This window comes from Heptranchias perlo, chromosome 1 (assembly GCF_035084215.1).
Source record: "Heptranchias perlo isolate sHepPer1 chromosome 1, sHepPer1.hap1, whole genome shotgun sequence".
In the NCBI taxonomy this organism is placed as follows: Eukaryota; Metazoa; Chordata; class Chondrichthyes; order Hexanchiformes; family Hexanchidae; genus Heptranchias; species Heptranchias perlo.
This window is the reverse complement of record NC_090325.1, coordinates 8645159-8666515: the sequence shown is the minus strand read 5'-3', so window position 1 is coordinate 8666515 and position 21357 is coordinate 8645159. Positions and strand designations below refer to the sequence as shown.

The 21357-nt window shown below is 51.0% G+C and overlaps 1 protein-coding gene across 1 annotated transcript in view; it reads left to right on the top strand.

Annotated features, from left to right (window-relative positions):
* The window catches only part of pcgf1 (polycomb group ring finger 1), a 58245-nt gene extending 41175 nt beyond the window's left edge, over positions 1-17070 (top strand). The window contains exons 6-9 of the mRNA XM_067980103.1: positions 28-67; positions 6953-7042; positions 7185-7265; positions 15925-17070. Coding sequence (XP_067836204.1) covers positions 28-67; positions 6953-7042; positions 7185-7265; positions 15925-15975 — 262 coding nt within the window. The 3' untranslated portion in view covers positions 15976-17070. The remainder of the gene's footprint in view (positions 1-27; positions 68-6952; positions 7043-7184; positions 7266-15924) is intronic.
* The last annotated feature ends 4287 nt before the right edge of the window (positions 17071-21357 follow it).

The window sequence follows — 21357 nt, the reverse complement described above, 5'->3', positions numbered from 1 at the left end:
GTGTTTTTTCCTTTTTGGATCCTGCAGCTCTTCCCTGGGAAAAGAGAAGGGGAAGCTGGTATTACAGGTAAGACACCGAGCTTACTTCAACTGGTCCCCATTCAGAGTTGGACCGTACCCTTGTGTGCTGCATTTACCTCACATCGAACTCGCACCAAGTTCCACTCACCCATCACCCCTGTGCTCGCCAACCGACACTTGCTCCCGGTCTGGCAATGCCTCATATCATAGTATAATAATAGGTACAGCACAGGAGGAGGTCATTCGGCCCATCGTGCCTGTGCCGGCTCTTTGAAAGAGCTATCCAATCAGTCCCACTCCCCTGCTCTTTCCCCATAGCCCTGTAAATATTTTCCCTACAAGTATTTATCCAGTCTCCTTTTGAAAGTTACTATTGAATCTGCTTCCACCGCCCTTTCAGGCAGTGCGTTCCAGATCATTACAACTCTTTACGTTAAAAAAAAATTCCTGATGTTGCCTCTGGCTCTTTTGCCGATCACCTTAAATCTGTGTCCTCTGGTTACCAACACTTCTGCCACTGGAAACAGTTTCTCCTTAATTACTCTATCAAAACCATTCACAATTTTGAACTCCTCTTCACCTTCATAGAAATTTACGGCACAGAAGGAGGCCATTCGGCCCATCATGTCTGTGCCGGCTGAAAAAGAGCCATCCAGCCTAATCCCACTTTCCAGCTCTTAGTCCGTAGCCTTGTAGGTCATGGCACTTCAAGTGCATGTCCAGGTACTTTTTAAATGCGTGAGGGTTTCTGCCTGTACCACCTTTCAGGCAGTGAGTTCCAGATCCCCACCAACCTCTGGGTGAAAACGTTTCTCCTCAGCTCCCCTTTAATCTTTCTACCAATTACTTTAAATCTATGCCCTCTGGTTATTGACCCCTCTGCTAAGGGAAATAGGTCCTCCCTATCCACTCTATCTAGGCCCCTCATCATTTTATACATCTCAAAACTCCCCTCAGCCTCCGCTGTTCCAAAGAAAACAACCCCAGTCTATCCAATCTTTCCTCATAGCTAAAATTCTCCAGTCCTGGCAACATCCTCGTAAATCTCTTCTGTACCCTCTCTAGTGCAATCACATCTTTTGTGTAATGTGGTGACCAGAACTGTACACGGTACTCAAGCTGTGGCCTAACTAGTGTTTTATACAGTTCCAGCATAACATCCCTGCTTTTATTCTCTGCCTCAGCTAATAAATGAAAGTATCCTGTATGCCTTCTTAACCGCCTTATCTACCTGTCCTGCTACCTTCAGGGATCTGTGGACATGCACTCCAAGGTCCAAGGTCCCTCTGTTCCTCTACACTTCTCATTTATTGTGTACTTCCTTGCCTTGTTTGCTCTCCCCAAATGCATTGCCTCACACTTCTCTGCTCTAAGGAGGACAACCCCAGATTCTCCAGTCTTTCGATATAACAGAAATCCCTCATCCCTGGTATCATTTTAGTAAATCTCCTCTGCACCCTCTTTAAGGCCTTGACATCTTTCCTAAAGTGTGGTGCCCAGAATTGAACACAGTACTCCAGCTGTCGCCTAACCGCACGTACGTTTACGGTCTCGAATTAAAACATTTAATCCTTGCGTTCGTATCCGCCCATGGCTTTGCCCCTCCCTACCTCTGTAACCTCCTCCAGCTCTACAACCTTCCGAGATCTCTGCGCTCTTCCAATTCTGGCCATTGCGCATCCCCGATTTCCTTCACTCCACCTTTGGCGGCAGTGCCTTCAAGCTGCCTAAACTCCACACTCTGGCATTCTCTCCCAAAACCTCTCCGCCTCTCTACCTCTCTCCTCTCCTTAAAACCAACCTCTTGGTCACCTGTCCTAACATCTTTACGTGGTTCGATTTCAAAGTTTGTTTGATAACCCTCCTGCGAAGCGCCTTGGGAAGTTTTATTACATTAAGGGCGCTATCTAAATGCAAGTTGTCGTCGTTGTACATTGCCAGCAGTCGGCCTACTGGGAGCAACAGTGCTGCAGGTTAATTGAGGTTGAGCCTGGTAACCTTCCTGGTCGGCATGGCTCAGTATTGGAGCAGGTGGTGCATTTACCAACTGATCCATCGGAGGATGGGTTAAGTGTATTTTTGTGAGGCGGTTTGTGGCTGACTACCGTTAGTACCTTAGACAGCTAGTGAGGGCTCTGTACTATCCTAATAGTCTAATTAGTGGCTAAGGGCACTCTGCTGTATTGACCATCTCATGTACTGAGGAGAAATGTATACTCGGAAGATCCCCTGTATTGCTATCAGCCAAGCATTGGCGGGGGCGGGGGGGTTGCACTGGTTTAGAAAGAGGAGGTGGGGGGGAGAGGAAAATCAGCCCAGGTTCTTCCTCCTAAGAGGCTGTTCATTGACCCCCCTTGGGCATCAATGGTTCATTCTCGGACTGGCAACCAGTAGCCAGTGGTGTTCCGCAGGGGTCGGTGCTGGGCCCCCAACTCTTTACAATCTATATTAACGATTTGGAGGAGGGGACCGAGTGTAACATATCAAAGTTTGCAGATGATACAAAGATGGGAGGGAAAGTAGAGAGTGAGGAGGACATAAAAAACCTACAAGGGGATATAGACAGGCTGGGTGAGTGGGCGGGGATTTGGCAGATGCAATACAATATTGGAAAATGTGAGGTTATGCACTTTGGCAGGAAAAATCAGAGAGCAAGTTATTATCTTAATGGCAAGAAACTGGAAAGTACTGCAGTACAAAGGGATCTGGGGGTCCTAGTGCAAGAAAATCAAAAAGTTAGTATGCAGGTGCAGCAGGTGATCAAGAAGGCCAACGGAATGTTGGCTTTTATTGCTCGGGGGATAGAATATAAAAACAGGGAGGTATTACTGCAGTTATATAAGGTATTGGTGAGACCGCACCTGGAATACTGCATATTTAAGAAAAGACATACTTGCTCTCGAGGCAGTACAAAGAAGGTTCACTCGGTTAATCCCGGGGATGAGGGGGCGGACATATGAGGAGAGATTGAGTAGATTGGGACTCTACTCATTGGAGTTCAGAAGAATGAGAGGCGATCTTATTGAAACATATAAGATTGTGAAGGGGCTTGATCGGGTGGATGCGGTAAGGATGTTCCCAAGGATGGGTGAAACTAGAACTAGGGGGCATAATCTTAGAATAAGGGGCTGCTCTTTCAAAACTGAGATGAGGAGAAACTTCTTCACTCAGAGGGTGATAGGTCTGTGGAATTTGCTGCCCCAGGAAGCTGTGGAAGCTACATCATTGAATAAATTTAAAACAGAAATAGACAGTTTCCTAGAAGTAAAGGGAATTAGGGGTTACGGGGAGCGGGCAGGAAATTGGACATGAATTTAGATTTGAGGTTAGGATCAGATCAGCCATGATCTTATTGAATGGCGGAGCAGGCTCGAGGGGCCTATTGGCCTACTCCTGCTCCTATTTCTTATGTTCTTATCAAGTGAGATCAGTGCCACGACTGACTAGCCTTCTGAGGCTCCCTCTCTAGAGTGGCCACTTTATTCATGGGATGTGGGTGACACTGGCAAGGCCAGAGTTATTGCCCACCCCTAGTTGCCCTGAGAAGGTGGTGGTGATTGATTGTCTTCTTGATAGTAATTGTCCTTACAACTGAGTGGCTTACTAGGCTGCTTTCTAAGCACATTCTAAGATCAAATTCAGTTTCACAACTTGCTAAGAGTGGGATTTTGAACTCACAACCTCTGGGTTGCTAGTCCAACACCATAACCACTAAACTACCCGTACCCTTCGAAGTCAGTGCCTTCTGGTGGGTGAGTGGCGGAGGGGGCATGGGGGGATGGTGGGGGTGATTAACCAGATGGCTGATTTAGTTTTAATGCAACCCTCTCTGTAATCAGACTCTGTTTTTAGAGCATTCAGAGTGTCCGCTCCTCTGACACAATTCCCAGATGCACAAGGCGTTTTTTTTGTGTGAGTGCGTGTGTGTGTGTGTCTGTTCTAATAGCCAGACCCTCAGTAAATCCGAAACATATTTAACATGAAGTAGATACAAAGCCTGCAGTTAATGTGAGGGCTCAAGGGTCACGAATCATTTCACATCGCTACACTGCAGCAGATGGGGTCTATTGATTTTTTTTTTTGTCCTGTGTTCTCAGATCATTGAAGTAAAATTCAATTATTCCCACTCTTGTCAGAAAGCAGTCTGAGCCCCCCGTCCCCCTCCCCCCTGCAGTGGGCACGTGCGTAGAGTAAATAACATGGGAGCTGCTAAATCATGCAGCACGGTGTCAGGTGGAATTCAGACATCACCTGCTTCTTGTTGGTAAATGTCAAGGTTGTAAAACTTTTCTTTTTAATTTGTTGCAAAACTTTTTTTTTCCTCTCCAAAATCTGTAATCCAGTCACGTGCCTTCAAAGTGTAAATTGAGACTGCTGCGTTGCAAGCAATTTTAAAAAAGACTGAGCTCTCTTTCCCATCCCCCCACCACCCCCACCACGCTCTCTCCCCCCTCCGTTGGCACCACACAATGTACAACTAAGCTGCAGCTCAGTCTCACAATCAGTCTCAGTCTCACTCTCGCCTCTGAGTCAGAAGGTCGTGGGTTCAAGTCCTAGGTTCAAAATCCAGGCTGACAACTCCCAGTGCAGTGCTGAGGGAGTGCCGAACTGTCGGAGGTGCCGTCTTTCTGATGAGACGTTAAACCGAGGCCCCGTCTGCCCTCTCAGGTGGATGTAAAAGATCCCATGGCACCATTGGGAGAAGAACAGGGGAGTTCTCCCCGGTGTCCTGGCCTACATTTATCCCTCAACCAACATCAATAAAACAGATTATCTGGTCATTATCACATTGCTATCTGTGGGACCTTGCTGTGTGTAAATTACATTACAACACCAGGTTATAGTCCAACAAATTTATTTTAAAATCACAAGCTTTCGGAGATTATCCCCTTCGTCAGGTGACGAAGGGGATAATCTCCGAAAGCTTGTGATTTTAAAATAAATTTGTTGGACTATAACCTGGTGTTGTAAGACTCCTTACATTTGTCTACCCCAGTCCATCACCGGCATCTCCACATCATAAATTACATTACAACTGTGACTACACTTGAAAAGTAGTTCATTGGCCGTAAAGCATTTTGATACGTCCTGAGGTGGTGAAAGACTCGGTATAAATGCAAGTGTTTCTTTCTATAACAGAGCAGGAAGGTCCTGGGTTCCGTCCCCGGACTGTGCTCACTTAGCTTGAAGAGAATCGTAAAAGGCACAGAAGGAGGCCATTTGGCCCGTGCTGACTCCCTGAAAGACCTGTCCACTTAGTCCCATTCCCCTCCTCCTTCCCTCCATACCCGTTTATGTTTTTTGTTCAGTTACTGTTGTGGGGTCTACAAATTCCCTGGACATGACAGGGGGGGGCAGGTTTGGGGAGATGGGGAGGGAAATCAGCCTTGGTTCCCGCTCCCGATCGCCGTCTATCCAGGGTCACCCGTGAAGACTGGCACTTGAGTGAGGTTCTGAAGGGCAGCCAACGCTCACCCCAGCAAAAGGGAACAAAAACCAAAGCAAAATACAACATTGGCAAATGTACAAAGTTCAGCACAGAAGGAGGCCATTAAAAAATTCCTTCACATGTGTGTGTGGTTCCCCCTCCTGGGGTGGTGGGGTGGGGGGGGGAGCTTCTAGAATATTCTCTACTTTTTATCCTCCTTTCCTGACGGTAGTGACTGCTTGCCTGAAATATTGTTTCACAGGCACTGATTGCCCACCCCCGCGTGACCGCCATTCCCACATGGGTCTAGATGGTTCGTATGGGCAGGGTGTGTGATCACAGAGGGGCACCACAGCTCACCCCCCCATTCGGTACTCGCCCACTGCGCAATTGTATGTCTGTGTGTGTGGAGGAGGGGTTCTCACTGAATAATGATCAGGAGCGAGAGCTGCAGTTTATCTATTATGGCCTCAAGATTCCTGGGCCTGGAGGACGATGCAAGTCCGGCCTGGGGAGTGGGAGGAATTTGGGTTGGGACCTGGTCCTCAGTTTCAGCCTCTATTTTTAGCATCTGGCGGGGAGGGGGCAGGTGCTTCTTGTGCCCCCCCCCCCCCCCCTCCTTTCCACCCTGACATCATCGAAAGAGGTGGGACTGGCAGGAACTGCCTTTACCACTGCCAACTTATCGTGCGCCTGCATGAAGCAGAGGTACTCACTGCACCAGTGTGGTGCCAGGGGTCCAGTGCTGACTTCCCTGGTCGAATGCCACTGAGAAAGTGGCAACGGAGTATTACTAGCAGCTTTGGTCCCCCGCCTCCCCCGCCCCCCCCCCCCCCCCCTCCTTTCCACCCTGACATCATCGAAAGAGGTGGGACTGGCAGGAACTGCCTTTACCACTGCCAACTTATCGTGCGCCTGCATGAAGCAGAGGTACTCACTGCACCAGTGTGGTGCCAGGGGTCCAGTGCTGACTTCCCTGGTCGAATGCCACTGAGAAAGTGGCAACGGAGTATTACTAGCAGCTTTGGTCCCCCGCCCCCCCCCCCCCCCCCCCCCGATGGAGCAGCAAGGTGCCGCTCCGAAATTCTTGGCTCCCTACGGTCACGGATGCCGTAAATGACGCGAGTGCCCCCCACCACCCTAATGCTAACGAAACGACTCCCTCCTTGGGATTAGGGACGGGGTCAATGACGCGACTCGCTGGCGGTCAAAAGCCTCGTCCAGCTGCACCTCAGGCGGCACCGTGCAGCCTGACGAGTTCGGGCCCCGACGTATTTTCCCTCCCTTTTCCTAACCCGGAGGTTTGGAGTGAGCCAGCACCGGGCCATCAGCTCACTCAACACAGCCGAGCGGTCAAACCCGGGACCTTCCAGAGCGAATAGCTCAGCGTGTTTGAATCACTGACAGAGTTTTTTGAATTGAAGGGTGTTGAGTGTGGGTCTAGTGCAGAACTGATCAACACCCCCTTTAAAAAAAAATTGTTTATTTTTTTAACCCTTGCAGCAAAAATATGTTCGATGTTCAGTCCGAGCAGAGATCAGGCATTTAAGGAGGGTTCTGTGCCACAGAATTAATGTGCTGGATCAGCAACAGGTAAGCTGGGATGTGGTGGGGGGGGGTGTTGTTGTTGGTGGGGGGGCGCGGTGGTGGTAGGGGGCCCAGGGGAGACAAGTACTGCATCTGTTTGTTGCTTTTGGAGAGCTTTGTGGAAATATAATGGGTGTTCTTTCCGCAGGTACAAATACTGTTTGACAACGAGCCTCTACCGGAGCACATGACCATGAAACAGCTCTGGCTCTCGAGATGGTACGGCAAGGTGAGTGATGAGTGCGCAAGTAGCTGGATAAGTACATGAGGGAGAAAGGTATGTTGATGGGTTGAGATGAAGAGGGGTGGGAGGAGGCTCATGTGGAGCATAAACACCGGCACAGACTTGTTGGGCCGAATGGCCTGTTTCTGTGCTGTAAGAACTATGTAATTCTATGTCATGTAGCTGCAAATTTTTTTTTTTCCCTTTCACTTTTTTTTTACCATTTATCACAGAATCAATCATACAGCACAGGAGGCCATTCAGCCCATCGTTCCTGCACTGGCTCTTTCAAAGGACTATCCAATTAGTTCCACTGCCCTGCTCTTTCCTCATAGCGCTGGAACTTTTTTCCTTTTCAAGTATTTATCCAATCCCTTTTTGAAAGTTATTATTGAATCTGCTTCCACCACCCTTTCCGACAGTGCATTCCAGATCATAACAACTCGCTGTGTAAAAAAATTTCTCATCTCCCCTCTGGTTCTTTTGCCAATTATCTTAAATCTGTGTCCTCTGGTTAGCGACCCTCCTGCCAGTTTCTCCTTATTTACTCTATCAAAACCCTTCATAATTTTGAACACCTCTATTAAATCTCCTCTCAACCTTCTCTGCCCTAAGGAGAACAACCCCAGCTTCTCCAGTCTCTCCATGTAACTGAAGTCCTTCATCCCTGGTACCATTCTAGTAAATCTCCTCTGCACCCTTTCTAAGGCCTTAACATCCTTCCTAAAGTTTGGTGCCCAGAATTGGACACAATACTCCAGCTGAGGCCTAACCAGTGATTTATAAAGGTTTAGAATAATTTCCTTGCTTTTGTACTCTATTTATAAAGCCAATGATCCCGTATGCTTTTTTAACAGCCTTCTTAACTTGTCCTTCCACCTTCAAAGATTTGTATACATAAACCCCCAGGTCTCTCTGTTTCTGCACCCCCTTTAAAACTGTACCATTTAGTTTATATTGCCTGTCCTCATTCTTCCCGCCACCCCCCCCCCCCACCAAAATGCATCATGCCCGTGTCAGCTGTGGCTCAGTGGGTAGCACTTTTGTCAGAAGGTCATGGGTTCAAGTTCCGCTCCAGAGACTTGAGCACATAATCCAGGCTGACACTCCCAGCGCAGTACTGAGGGAGGTGCTGCACTGTCAGTACTGTCGGAGATGCTGTCTTTTGGATAAGACGTTAAACCGAGGGCCCATCTGCCCTCTCAGGTGGATGTAAAAGATCCCCTGGCACTATTTAGAAGAAGAGCAGGGGAGTTCTTCCCGGTGCCCCGGCCAATATTTATCCCCCAACCAACATCACCAAAACAGATTATCTGATCATTATCACATTGCTGTTTGTGGGATCTTGCTGTGCACAAATTGGCTGCTGCGTTTCCTACATCACAACAGTGACTACACTTCAAAAGGACATCATTGGCTGTAAAGTGCTTTGGGACGTCTTGAGGTTGTGAAAGGAGCTATATGAATGCAAGCCTTTCCTTTTGAGAAGAATAGCTCAGTCAGGAAGAATGGCCACGTGGGCGAGATACCGAGAACATTCCCAGCAAGGACCAGCCTTCAGCAGAGGGGGGGAGAAAATTCCTTTATCATTCTGGTAACTCTCCTCTGCACCTTCTCCAAGGCCTTGACGCCTTGACATGCAGTCCAGACGTAAAGAAGAGGAGAACCAATTGGAAAATGAATCTAGAACCCAGATTAACAGAAATGTACAGTAACATAGCAAATTTAAAGATCATTCCTGCTACAGGTTTGTGGAATAGATAAGGCCTCAAAGGAATTTACTCCCCACCTCTGCTGAAGTCCGGTCTTCAGTGGGATACGGTTCCGCAGGCATTGTCACTCCTCGGTACCTCACCCAAGTGCTTCATTCTCCCTGACTGAGCTATTCTTCACGGGAGGGCATCACAGCAGAGCCTGTCCTTGTCCAACATTCACACGTGTCCGTGGGAAACCAGTGATAATTCCCTCCCGCACTGGTCATAACCCTGTCCCGAGGTAGCTCTACACCGACTGCCGATCACGAACACGGGGCATTCTGCTCTGTACGGCTTAGTGCCTTCAAACACTCGGACACTTTTGCAAGTGAGGAGCGAGGAAGTGAGGCGGCCAGGTTCAGAGTGTGGGGTGCAATGGTTGAAGGCTGTGCTTCGTCACACTTTGTAATGAGTCACCCAATTTTTGGAACAGTGAGCAGCATATGTTGAGAAGCCTGGATAGTGACATTGATGAATAACTATAGGAGTTATATTTTCTGTTATTTTGCATTATACGCGTCGAGCCAGTGTTTTCAGAGAACGAGTACGATCATTATCAAAATGTAACTTCCTCTGACGGCTCACAGTTTCTCTGGGGGAGAGAAGGTTTGCATTAGTAACTGGCACCGTATTGCAAAAGGACTCCCACCAGTAATTATGCAACTCACTGCAGCTGCTCCCCATTCACTTTAGTGAGAGCTGGCATGACTCAGTTTCTATAGTAGCTCCTGCTGCTAGGTATTTTTATAACCTTCCTTATCCGTCTCAGTCTCTCCAAGCTCTTACAATCTTCAACAACAACAACTTGCATTTATATGAACGCCTTTAACGTAGTAAAACGTCCCCAAGTCGCTTCACAGGTGCGTAAATCAGATGAGATTTGACACCGGGCCACGTAAGGAGGTATTAGGACAGGTGACCAAAAGCTTGGCCAAAGAGGCAGGTTTTCAGGAGCGTCTTAAAGGAGGGGAGAGAGGTAGAGAGGCGGATAAGATTTAGGGAGGGAATTCCAAAACTTAGGGCCTAGGCAGCTGAAGGCACGGCCGCCAGTGGTGAGGTGAAGGAAATTGGGGTTGCACAAAAGGCCAGAATTGGAGCTCTCAGAGGGTTGTAGGGCTGGAGGAGGATACAGAGATCAGGGAGAGTTGTAGGGCTGGAGGAGGATACAGAGATAGAGAGGGTCGAGGCCATGGAGGGATTTGAACAAAGGATTTTAAAACCCAATCTTGGCGTCACCTAGTCACCTCGTCTTTTCTTTCTTACTTTTCTCAACTTTGGTGGTGTCCTGCACTATGGGCCCTGGCCCGTTACCCAGGTTGCTTAATTCCAAAAAGCAAGTGCAGAGGAGTTACACCCAATATAACCCTGTTTGGACAGGAGCATTATACTCGTGTAACATGGTGTGGTTACATGCGGGAATATTCTATGCACATAACACTCAATGTGGCATTATATGTTATGTACATGAGTGTTACCGTTTCATATGACGGGGCCTAGCCTTCACACAGCACTTCATGTTGCCTTTATTCCCATGAAAGCATTGCTAAGAACAGATCTTGTTATCTGGAGACTAATGGACAGAACACGAGCAGTCTGCTTTTCAGTTCCCCATCTCCATGCTGCTTAAACAGGTATTCTTGCTCCGCTGATGGGCCAGCTACTAGGGCAGTGATACAAGAGCTATAGAGAGACCAGGACTGCCACTGCTTCCAACCCCACAGTGTGTTGATTTAGCCGTTTGTTTCAGCAACAGGAGTGCTGTGGATGGCCTCAGCCCTGCCAGAAGAGGGAGGGGAAGATAGACCAGGGCTCCTGTGTCCTATGCAGTGACCCCTCGCAGGAGTGAGTGTGTGGATACGCTGCATGTACAGGATCAGGCTCAACTGTGATGTCCACTTCATGGTCGAATAGTCTGCAGGCACTGCCAACATAGAATTTACTGCACAGATGCAGGCTCCACATGAGCCTCCACCCACTCTATTTACTTCATCTCACCCTATCAACATATCCTTCTATTCCTTTCTCCCTCATGTGTTTATCCAGCTTCCCCTTAAATGCATCTCTGCTAATCGCCTCAACTACTCCTTGTGGTAGCGAGTTCCACATTCTAACTTTCTCAAGTTTCTCTTGAATTTCCTATTGGATTTATTAATGACTATCTTATACTTATGGCCCCTGGCTTTGGACTCCCCCACAACAACAACAACTTGCATTTATATAGCGTCTTTAACGTAGTAAAACATCCCAAGGCCCTTCACAGGAGCTTTGTAAGACAAAATTTGACACCAAGCCACATAAGGAGATATTAGGACAGGTGACCAAAAGCTTGGTCAAAGAGGTAGGTTTTAAGGAACGTCTTAAAGGAGGAGAGAGAGGTGGAGAGGTTTAGGGAGGGAATTCCAGAGCTTGGCAGTTGAAGGCACAGCCACCAATGGTGGAGCAATTAAAATCGGGGATGTGCAAGAGGCAAGAATTGGAGGAGCGCAGAGATCTCGGGAGGTTGTAGGGCTGGAGGAGGTTACAGAGATAGGGAGGGGCGAGGCCATGGAGGGATTTGAAAACCAGGATAAGAATTTTTAAAGCGAGGCATTCCCAGACCGGGAGCCAATGTAGGTCAGCAAGCACAGGGGTGATGGGTGATCGGGACTTGGTGCGAATTAGGATACGGGCAGCAGAGTTTTGGGTTTTGGATGAGTTCAAGTTTATGGAGGGTACGAGATGGGAGGCCGGCCAGGCGAGCATTGGAATAGTCCAGTCTAGAGGTAACAACAGCATTAATGAGGGTTTCAACAGATGAGCTGAAGCACGGGTGGAGGCCGACGATGTTACTGAGGTGGAAGTAGGCGGTCTTGGTGATGGAGCGGATATGTGGTCGGAAGCTCATCTCGGGGTCAAATAGGACACCAAAGTTTCAAACGGTCTGATTCAGCCTCAGACAGTGGCCATGGAGAGGGATGGAGTCGGTGGCTAGGGAACAGAGTTTGTGGTGGGGACAAAAGACAATGGCTTCCGTCTTCCCAATATTTCGTTGGAGGAAATTTTTGCTCGTCCATTACTGGATGTCGGACAAGCAGTGTGACAAATGAGAGACAGTGGAGGAGTTGAGAGAGGTGGTGGTGAGGTAAAGCTGGGTGTCATCAGCGTACATGTGCAATCTGCCGTTGTGTTTTCGGATGATGTCACCAAGGGACAGCATATAGATGAGAAATAGGAGAGGGCCAAGGATAGATCCTTGGGGGACTCCAGAGGTAACAGTGTGGGAGCGGGACGAGAACCATTGCAGGTGGAAACATCTTCTCTACTTCTACCCTATCGAACCCCTTCATAATTTTAAAGACCTCTATCGGGTCGCCTCTCGGTCTTCTCTGACAGGGTCTAGGCTCACACAAGAGGAATGGGCACTGAGGCGAGATGTCGGAGGGCACCGTACTGCAGCAGGGATCACCACCTTCAGGGGCGGAGGGGAGACATTCTGAATTAGGAAGGACGAGGGAGGAGAAAGTCCTTTCCTCCCATCATCAGCAGAAGTGCTGAAATCTACATTCATAAAAACTATATATAGGAATATAGAATGGCATTATACTTGAGGAAAGATTTTTTCTTTGTCCTTACCCTCTGGCAGTACTTCCTGGCTGCTCACGTTGGTCTTTTTTTCTCTACTGCACTTCTTACTAAGTGGGTTAGAGTTATTTTGTGTTGACAGCAGTGTATTCCTGGAACGATTCCACTTTTCCTCTGCATTCCTCCCTTCTAAAAGTCTGGTCCATTCTGTCTCACTCAGTTCCCCCTTCATTCCCTCAAAATCCACTTTCTGAAAATTAAGAGTTTATGTAGAATGCCTCTCCTTCTCTAACACAGATCCAACACTGAACTCTACCTTATTGTGGTCCCTATCTGCAACCAGCGCTTGTGCAGTAACCTGCTCCAGTATAACTTGGTTACTACACGGTATCAAGTCCAATGTCGCCTCCCCCTCTGTAGGTTCCTCAATCATTTGGATCATGTAATCATGAAGTGTAGTCACTGTTGTAATGTAGGACACGCTACAGCCACTTTGCATACACCAAGATCCCTCAAACAGCAACAGGAGAATTTTTTTACATAGTGTGTTGTTATGATCTGGAATGCACTGCCTGGAGGGGTACATAGGAACAGAGGAACAGGAGTAGGCCATTCAGCCCCTCGTGCCTGCTCCGCCATTTGATAAGATCATGGCTGATCTGTGATCTAACTCCATATACCTGCCTTTGGCCCATATCCCTTAATACCTTTGATTGCCAAAAGCTATCTATCTCAGATTTAAATTTAGCAATTGAGCTAGTATCAATTGCCGTTTGCGGAAGAGAGTTACAAACTTCGACCACCCTTTGTGTGTAGAAATGTTTTCTAATCTCGCTCCTGAAAGGTCTGGCTCTAATTTTTAGACTGTGCCCCCTACTCCTAAAATCCCCAACCAGCGGAAATAGTTTCTCTCTATCCACCCTATCTGTTCCCCTTAATATCTTATAAACTTCTATCAGATCACCCCTTAACCTTCAAAACTCTAGAGAACAAACCCCAATTTGTGTAATAGTGGTGGAAGCCGATTCAATAATAACTTTAGAAAGGGAATTAGATAAATACTTGAAGGGAAAAAAATTACAAAGCTATGGGGAAAGGGATTAATTGTATAGCTTTTTCAAAGAGCCGGCACAGGCACGATGGGCCAAATCCCATGTTGTACTTGCTATGATAATGACCAGATCATCTTTTGTTTTTGGTGATGTTGGTTGAGGGATAAATATTGGCCCAGGACACAAGGGAGAACTCCCCTGCACTTCTTTGAAATAGTGCCATGGGGTCTTTTACGTCCACCTGAGAGGGCAGACAGGGCCTCAGTTTAACCTTTCATCAGGAAGACGGCACCTCCAACAGTGCAGCACTCCCTCAGTATTGCATTGGGAGCGTCAGCTTGAATTTGGTATTTAATTCTCTGGAGTGGGAATTGAACCCAAGACCTTCTGCCTCTAAGGCAAGAGTGCAGCCCACTGAGCCACAGCTGACATAGATAATAGGATTAGAGGAGACAGCTCCAGTGTGGAGCTAACATGGGCACCGTAGCCCGAAATTTCTTCAGCTCTGTGAATGGATAAGTAACGGCCCTAGGGTCAGTATTGATCTCAGAACCAATAATAATAGATAATCAAGGGGCAAAGGGGAGGGAGGAACTAAAAACAATCACTATCACTAGAGAAAAAGTACTAGGTAAACTAATGGGTCTAAAGGCTGACAAGTCCCCTGGACCTGATGGCTTGCATCCGAACTTCTTAAAGGAAGTGGCTACAGAGATAGTGGATGCATTGGTTGTAATCTTCCAGAATTCACTAGATTCTGGAAAGGTCCCAGCAGATTGGAAAACCGCAAACGTAACACCCCTAATTCAAGAAGGGAGTGAGACAGAGAGCAGGTAACTATAGACCAGTTAGCCTAACGCCTGTCATTGGGAAAATGCTAGAATCCATTATTAAGGCAGTAGTAGCAGGACATTTGGAGACTCATAATACAATCAAGGAAAGTCAACATGGAAATCGTTTCTGACAAATTTAGAGTTCTTTGAGGAAGTAACGGGCATGGTGGATAAAGGGGAACCAATGGATGCAGTATATTTGGATTTCCAAAAGGCATTCGATAAGGTGGCACATAAAAGATTACTGCACAAGATAAGAGCTCATGATGTTGGGGGTAATATACTGGCATGGATAGAGGATTGGCTAACTAACAGAAAACAAAGAGTTGGGATAAAAGGGTCATTTTCAAAATGGCAATCTGTAACTAGTGGGGTGCCGCAGGGATCAGTGCTGGGGCCTCAACTATTTACAATATATATCAATGACTTGGATGAAGGAACAGAGTGTATTGTGGTCAAATTTGCTGATGATACCAAGATAGGTGGAAAAGCAAGTTGCGATGAGGACACACAGTGTCTGCAAAGGGATAGTGACAGGTTAAGCGAATGGGCAAAAATTTGGCAGATGGAGTATAAAAAGTGGGAAAATGTGAAGTCATCCACTTTGGGAGGAAAAATAAAAAAGCAAAATATTACTTGAATGGAGAAATACTACAAAATGCTGCGGTACAGAGGGATCTGGGTGTCCTCGTACATGAAACACAAAAAGTCAACATACAGGTGCAGCAGGTAATCCGGAAGGCAAATGGAATATTGGCCTTTATTTCTAGGGGGATGGAGTATAAAAGCAGGGAAGTCATGCTACAACTGTACAGGCTGCTGGTGAGACCACACCTGGAGTACTGCGTACAGTTCTGGTGCCCTTATTTAAGGAAGGACATACTTGCATTGGAGGCAGTTCAGAGAAGGTTCACTAGGTTGATTCCGGGTATGGAAGGGCTGTCTTAATGAGGAAAGATTGAACAGGTTGGGTCTATACTCATTGGAGTTTAGAAGAATGAGAGGAGACCTTATTGAAACATACAAGATTCTGAGGGGACTCGATAGGGTAGATGCTGAGAGGATGTTACCCCTCATGGGGGAATCTAAAACTAGGGGGCATAGTCTCAGAATAAGGGGTCACCCGTTTAAGATGGAAATGAGGAGGAATTTCTTCTCCCAGAGGGTCGTGAATCTTTGGAATTCTTTACACCAAAAGGTTGTGGAGGCTGAGTCATTGAATACATTCAAGGCTGAGTTAGACAAATTTTTGATCGGCAAGGGAGTCAAAGGATATGGGGAAAAGGCAGGAAAGTGGAGTTGAGGTAAAAATCAGATCAGCCATGATCTCATTGAATGGCGGAGCAGGCTCAAGGGGCCGAATGGCCTACTCCTGCTCCTATCTCTTATGGTCTTATGGACCGCCCTCTCCTCCGCTCACCCCAAGCATCGTCTGACCTTCCCGTTTTTTTGTTTTCCCCTCCAGCCCACCCCGATGGTCCTCCAGTACAGCGTGAAGGAGAAGCGAGGAAGGTGAAAGGGCGAGGCGAGCGAGACGGACTCATCCGGCGCAACGAATCGCGCCGTCGCGCAGATCTTTAAAAAGAGGCGGGCGTGGCGGGGACGTTGATTCCTTCTCACAGCGTACAGTCCCAGAGTATCTCCACCTCCCGAATAGACTGTGTAAAACCAGCTTCGATCTGCAGCAACGCTAGTAACTTTAAAGCAGCCCCTTCTCCGTATTCTGGCGGCAGCATGTTAAAGAGCCAAGCCCGCTGCTATTGTTGCTGTGCCTTTCCCCTCCCCCCTCCCCCCTCCCCTCCCGAAGGTGCTAACTCTCGACGGGTGTTCGGCCCCGGCACCCGGCAATCCTCTGATCAGCGTCCGCAGCGACTACTGGCCGGCCATTTGATCAACGGAGAGAGGATTAAAGCTGAACCCTTCCCCCTTTACACACGCAGACGTCCCAGCTCACCTCGTGTCCATCCCTCCCCAAAAAAAACTAGCCCCCCCCCACTACTGCGGGGAACTCCCCCCCCCCCCCCCCACCCCCCCCTGCACAAGGCAATCACATCAGCTGATGCAGCGCGGACCGGTGGGGGTTGGGGTCGGGTGATGGAACCTGGGGCCTGTCCTGCTCTATGTGGCTCAATGCAAAAAGCCATCAAGGGGAGTCTGCCCCAGCTCCTGAAATACAGGACGGCTGGTTTACTCACTTATTTATTTCCTTATTTGTGGGGTGTCAATGAAACTTTGTGAGATTTGCACGAACAGAATGATAAAAGGTGATACTCGATATGAAATGGATATCTGCATTCGAGTCCTGAGCAGGTGTTGGGTTCCACGGCGTTCTGTTTAAGGGGAGGGAATACAAACGTGATTTTAAAACCCCCTGCTACGGGTGGAAGCTGAAAGCTGTTTCTTTTGCCTCCAACACAGTTACATTTTTGCAAGTTTTGCAATATCGATAGTCGCTCCACTTCAGTATATTCCTTTATTTTTAAAGGGCATTGAGGAATGTGTGCTTTTGTGATTCGTGTAAAGGTTTGCTTTGTATTGTAAAGTTCCTTGAAGCGTTCAGTGCCTCCATGCAAACGGCAAAAGTAAAAATGGAATCGACCTCATAATCTAACGGATGGAGCTGTGAGTCTCATTTTCTTCCCAGCCTCTCCTCCCTGACCGACCAACCACCGCCCCCCCCACCCCCCCTCAAACTGGGACGCTGACTCCAGCCGAAATATGGCCAGACACACACGGTAAATGGTCATTCTTCAAAGGTGCACCTTCGCAGTTAGAGAGTGTCGGCACAGGACTGAACTACCGGGGGGGGGGGGGGCGATGGTGACGGAGGGGGAGGGGGAGGGGGAGGGGGAGGGGGGCGATGATGACGGGGTGGGAGGGGGAGGGGGAGGGGGAGGGGGGCGATGATGACGGGGTGGGAGGGGGAGGGGGGGCGATGATGACGGGGTGGGAGGGGGAGGGGGAGGGGGGGCGATGATGACGGGGTGGGAGGGGGAGGGGGAGGGGGGGCGATGATGACGGGGTGGGAGGGGGAGTGGGCGATGATGTGGGAGGGGGAGGGGGCGATGGTGACGGGGTGGGAGGGGGAGTGGGCGATGAGGGGGAGGGGGGCGATGGTGACTGGGTGGGAGGGGGAGGGGGGTGACGGGGTGCGAGGGGGAGGGGGGCGATGGTGACGGAGAGCGAGGGGTAGGGGGGGCGATGGTGACTGGGTGGGAGGGGGAGGGGGGCGATGGTGACGGGGGGGAGGGGGCGATGGTGACGGGGGGGAGGGGGGCGATGATGACGGGGTGGGGGGGAGGGGGGGCGATGATGACGGGGTGGGAGGGGGCGATGATGACGGAGGGGGAGGGGGTTGGCGATGATGACGGGGTGGGAGGGGGCGATGATGACGGGGTGGGAGGGGGAGTGGGCGATGATGGGGGAGGGGGAGGGGGCGATGATGACGGGGTGGGAGGGGGAGGGGTGGGGGGCGATGGTGACGGAAGGGGAGGGGGTTGGCGATGATGACGGGGTGGGAGGGGGCGATGGTGATGGGTTGGGAGGGGGAGGGGGCGATGGTGATGGGTTGGGAGGGGGAGGGGGCGATGGTGACGGGGTGGGAGGGGGAGGGGGCGATGGTGACGGGGTGGGAGGGGGAGGGGGAGGGGGCGATGGTGACGGAGGGGGAGGGGGGCGATGGTGACGGGGTGGGAGGGGGAGGGGGCGATGATGGGGAAGGGGGAGGGGGCGATGGTGACGGGGTGGGAGGGGGAGGGGGCGATGGTGACGGGGTGGGAGGGGGAGGGGGCGATGGTGACGGGGTGGGAGGGGGAGGGGGAGGGGGGCGATGGTGACGGAGGGGGAGGGGGGCGATGGTGACGGGGTGGGAGGGGGAGGGGGCGATGATGACGGGGTGGGAGGGGGAGGGGGGCGATGGTGACGGGGGGAGGGGGCGATGATGACGGGGTGGGAGGGGGAGGGGGTGATGGGGTGGGAGGGGGAGGAGGCGATGGGGTGGGAGGGGGAGGGGTGGGGGCGATGGTGACGGGGTGGGAGGGGGAGGAGGGGCAATGGTGACGGGGTGGGAGGGGCAATGATGACGGAGGGGGAGGGGCGATGATGATGGGGTGGGAGAGGGAGGGGGTGATAATGGGGTGGGAGATGGAGGGGGTGATGATGGGGTGGGAGAGGGAGGGGGTGATGATGGGGTGGGAGAGGGAGGGGGGTGATGATGGGGTGGGAGAGGGAGGGGGGTGATGATGGGGTGGGAGAGGGAGGGGGTGATGATGGGGTGGGAGAGGGAGGGGGTGATGATGGGGTGGGAGAGGGAGGGGGTGATGATGGGGTGGGAGAGGGAGGGGGGTGATGATGGGGTGGGAGAGGGAGGGGGGTGATGATGACGGATGGGGAGGGGGTGATGGGGTGATGATGACGGGGTGGGAGGGGGGCAATGATGATGGGGTGGGAGAGGGAGGGGGGTGATGATGGGGTGGGAGATGGAGGGGGGTGATGATGGGGTGGGAGAGGGAGGGGGGTGATGATGGGGTGGGAGAGGGAGAGGGGGTGATGATGGGGTGGGAGAGGGAGGGCGATGATGATGGGGTGGGAGAGGGAGGGGGGTGATGATGGGGTGGGAGAGGGAGGGGGGTGATGATGACGGAGGGGGAGGGGGTGATGGGGTGATGATGACGGGGTGGGAGGGGGGCAATGATGATGGGGTGGGAGAGGGAGGGGGGTGATGATGGGGTGGGAGATGGAGGGGGGTGATGATGGGGTGGGAGAGGGAGGGGGGTGATGATGGGGTGGGAGAGGGAGAGGGGGTGATGATGGGGTGGGAGAGGGAGGGGGGCGATGATGGGGTGGGAGAGGGAGGGGGGCGATGATGGGGTGGGAGAGGGAGGGGGGCAATGATGGGGTGGGAGGGGGCGATGATGGGGTGGGAGAGGGAGGGGGGCGATGATGGGGTGGGAGAGGGAGGGGGGCGATGATGGGGTGGGAGAGGGAGGGGGGCGATGACGGGGTGGGAGATGGAGGGGGGCGATGATGATGGGGTGGGAGAGGGAGGGGGGCGATGATGGGGTGGGAGAGGGAGGGGGGCGATGATGGGGTGGGAGAGGGAGGGGGGCGATGATGGGGTGGGAGAGGGTGGGGGTGATGATGGGGTGGGAGATGGAGGGGGGCGATGATGGGGTGGGAGAGGGAGGGGGGCGATGATGGGGTGGGAGAGGGAGGGGGTGATGATGGGGTGGGAGAGGGAGGGGGGCGATGATGGGGTGGGAGAGGGAGGGGGGCGATGATGGGGTGGGAGAGGTGGGGGTGATGATGGGGTGGGAGATGGAGGGGGGCGATGATGGGGTGGGAGAGGGAGGGGGGCGATGATGGGGTGGGAGAGGGAGGGGGGCGATGATGGGGTGGGAGAGGGAGGGGGGCGATGATGGGGTGGGAGAGGGAGGGGGGCGATGATGGGGTGGGAGAGGGAGGGGGGCGATGATGGGGTGGGAGAGGGAGGGGGGCGATGATGGGGTGGGAGAGGGAGGGGGGCGATGATGGGGTGGGAGAGGGAGGGGGGCGATGATGGGGTGGAGAGGGAGGGGGGCAATGATGGGGTGGGAGGGGGCGATGATGACGGGGTGGGAGATGGAGGGGGGTGATGATGGGGTGGGAGAGGGAGGGGGGGTGATGACGGGGTGGGAGATGGAGGGGGGCGATGATGATGGGGTGGGAGGGGGGTGATGATGACGGAGGGGGAGGGGGGTGATGGGGCGATGATGACGGGGTGGGAGGGGGCCAATGATGATGGATGGGGAGGGGCGATGATGATGGGGTGGGGGGGGGTGTGATGATGATGGGGTGGGAGATGGAGGGGGGTGATGATGGGGTGGGAGGGGCGATGATGATGGGGTGGGTGAGGGAGGGGTGTGATCGGGTGGGCAGGTAGTTGGGATGGGGGGGTGCGGGGTCGTTCTAGCCGAGCCCGATGCTGTGCCCCTGCTGTCCACATCCCGTGACCTTTCAAGTAGGGTCACTGGATAATGATTAGCACAACAACAACAACAACTTGCATTTATATAGCGCCTTTAAAGTAGTGAAACGTCCCAAGGTCCTTCACAGGAGCGATTTTCAAACAAAAATTGACGAACGAGGAAATAACATTGAAATAGAAGCCCATGAGATGCTGCCTGTTGATTTTAAGAACCAACTTTTCTTGCAAGCCCCCTACGTGAAACTTCGGGGCAAGTCCTGGACGGTTTGGTGCCGTGGATTCATGCGCTCTGTGGCCTGGGTTGAACTGCCCCTGGATTCATTTTACCCACGACCATCATAGTTGGAAGAGTCTGGCCTGGATTCGACCGGAGGACACAGTGTGATAACAAGAACAACAACTTGCATTTATATAGCATCTTTAACGTAGTAAAACGCCACCAAGGCCCTTCACAGGAGCGTAATCAGACAAAAATTGACACCAAGCCAAAGAATATTAGGACAGGTGACCAAACGCTTGGTCAAAGAGGTAGGTTTTAAGGGGCATCTTAAAGGAGGAGAGAGAGGTGGAGAGGTTTAGGGAGGGAATTCCAGAGCTTAGGGCCTTGGCAGCTGAAGACACGGCCACCAATGGTGGGGGATGCAGAAGAGGCAGAATTGGAGTAATGATGTGATTATAGAAAATAATAATAGGATTTGGCAGAGTCAACATGGATTTATGAAAGGGATATCATGTTTGACAAACCCATTGGAGTAACATTGTAACTAGTAGAATAGATAAGGGGGAACCAGTGGATGTGGTGTATTTAGATTTTCAGAAGGCTTTCGATAAGGTCCCACACAGGAGGTTGGTGAACAAAGTTAGAGCACATGGGATTGGGGGTAATATACAGGCATGGATTGAGAATTGGTTAACAGACAGAAAACAGAGAGT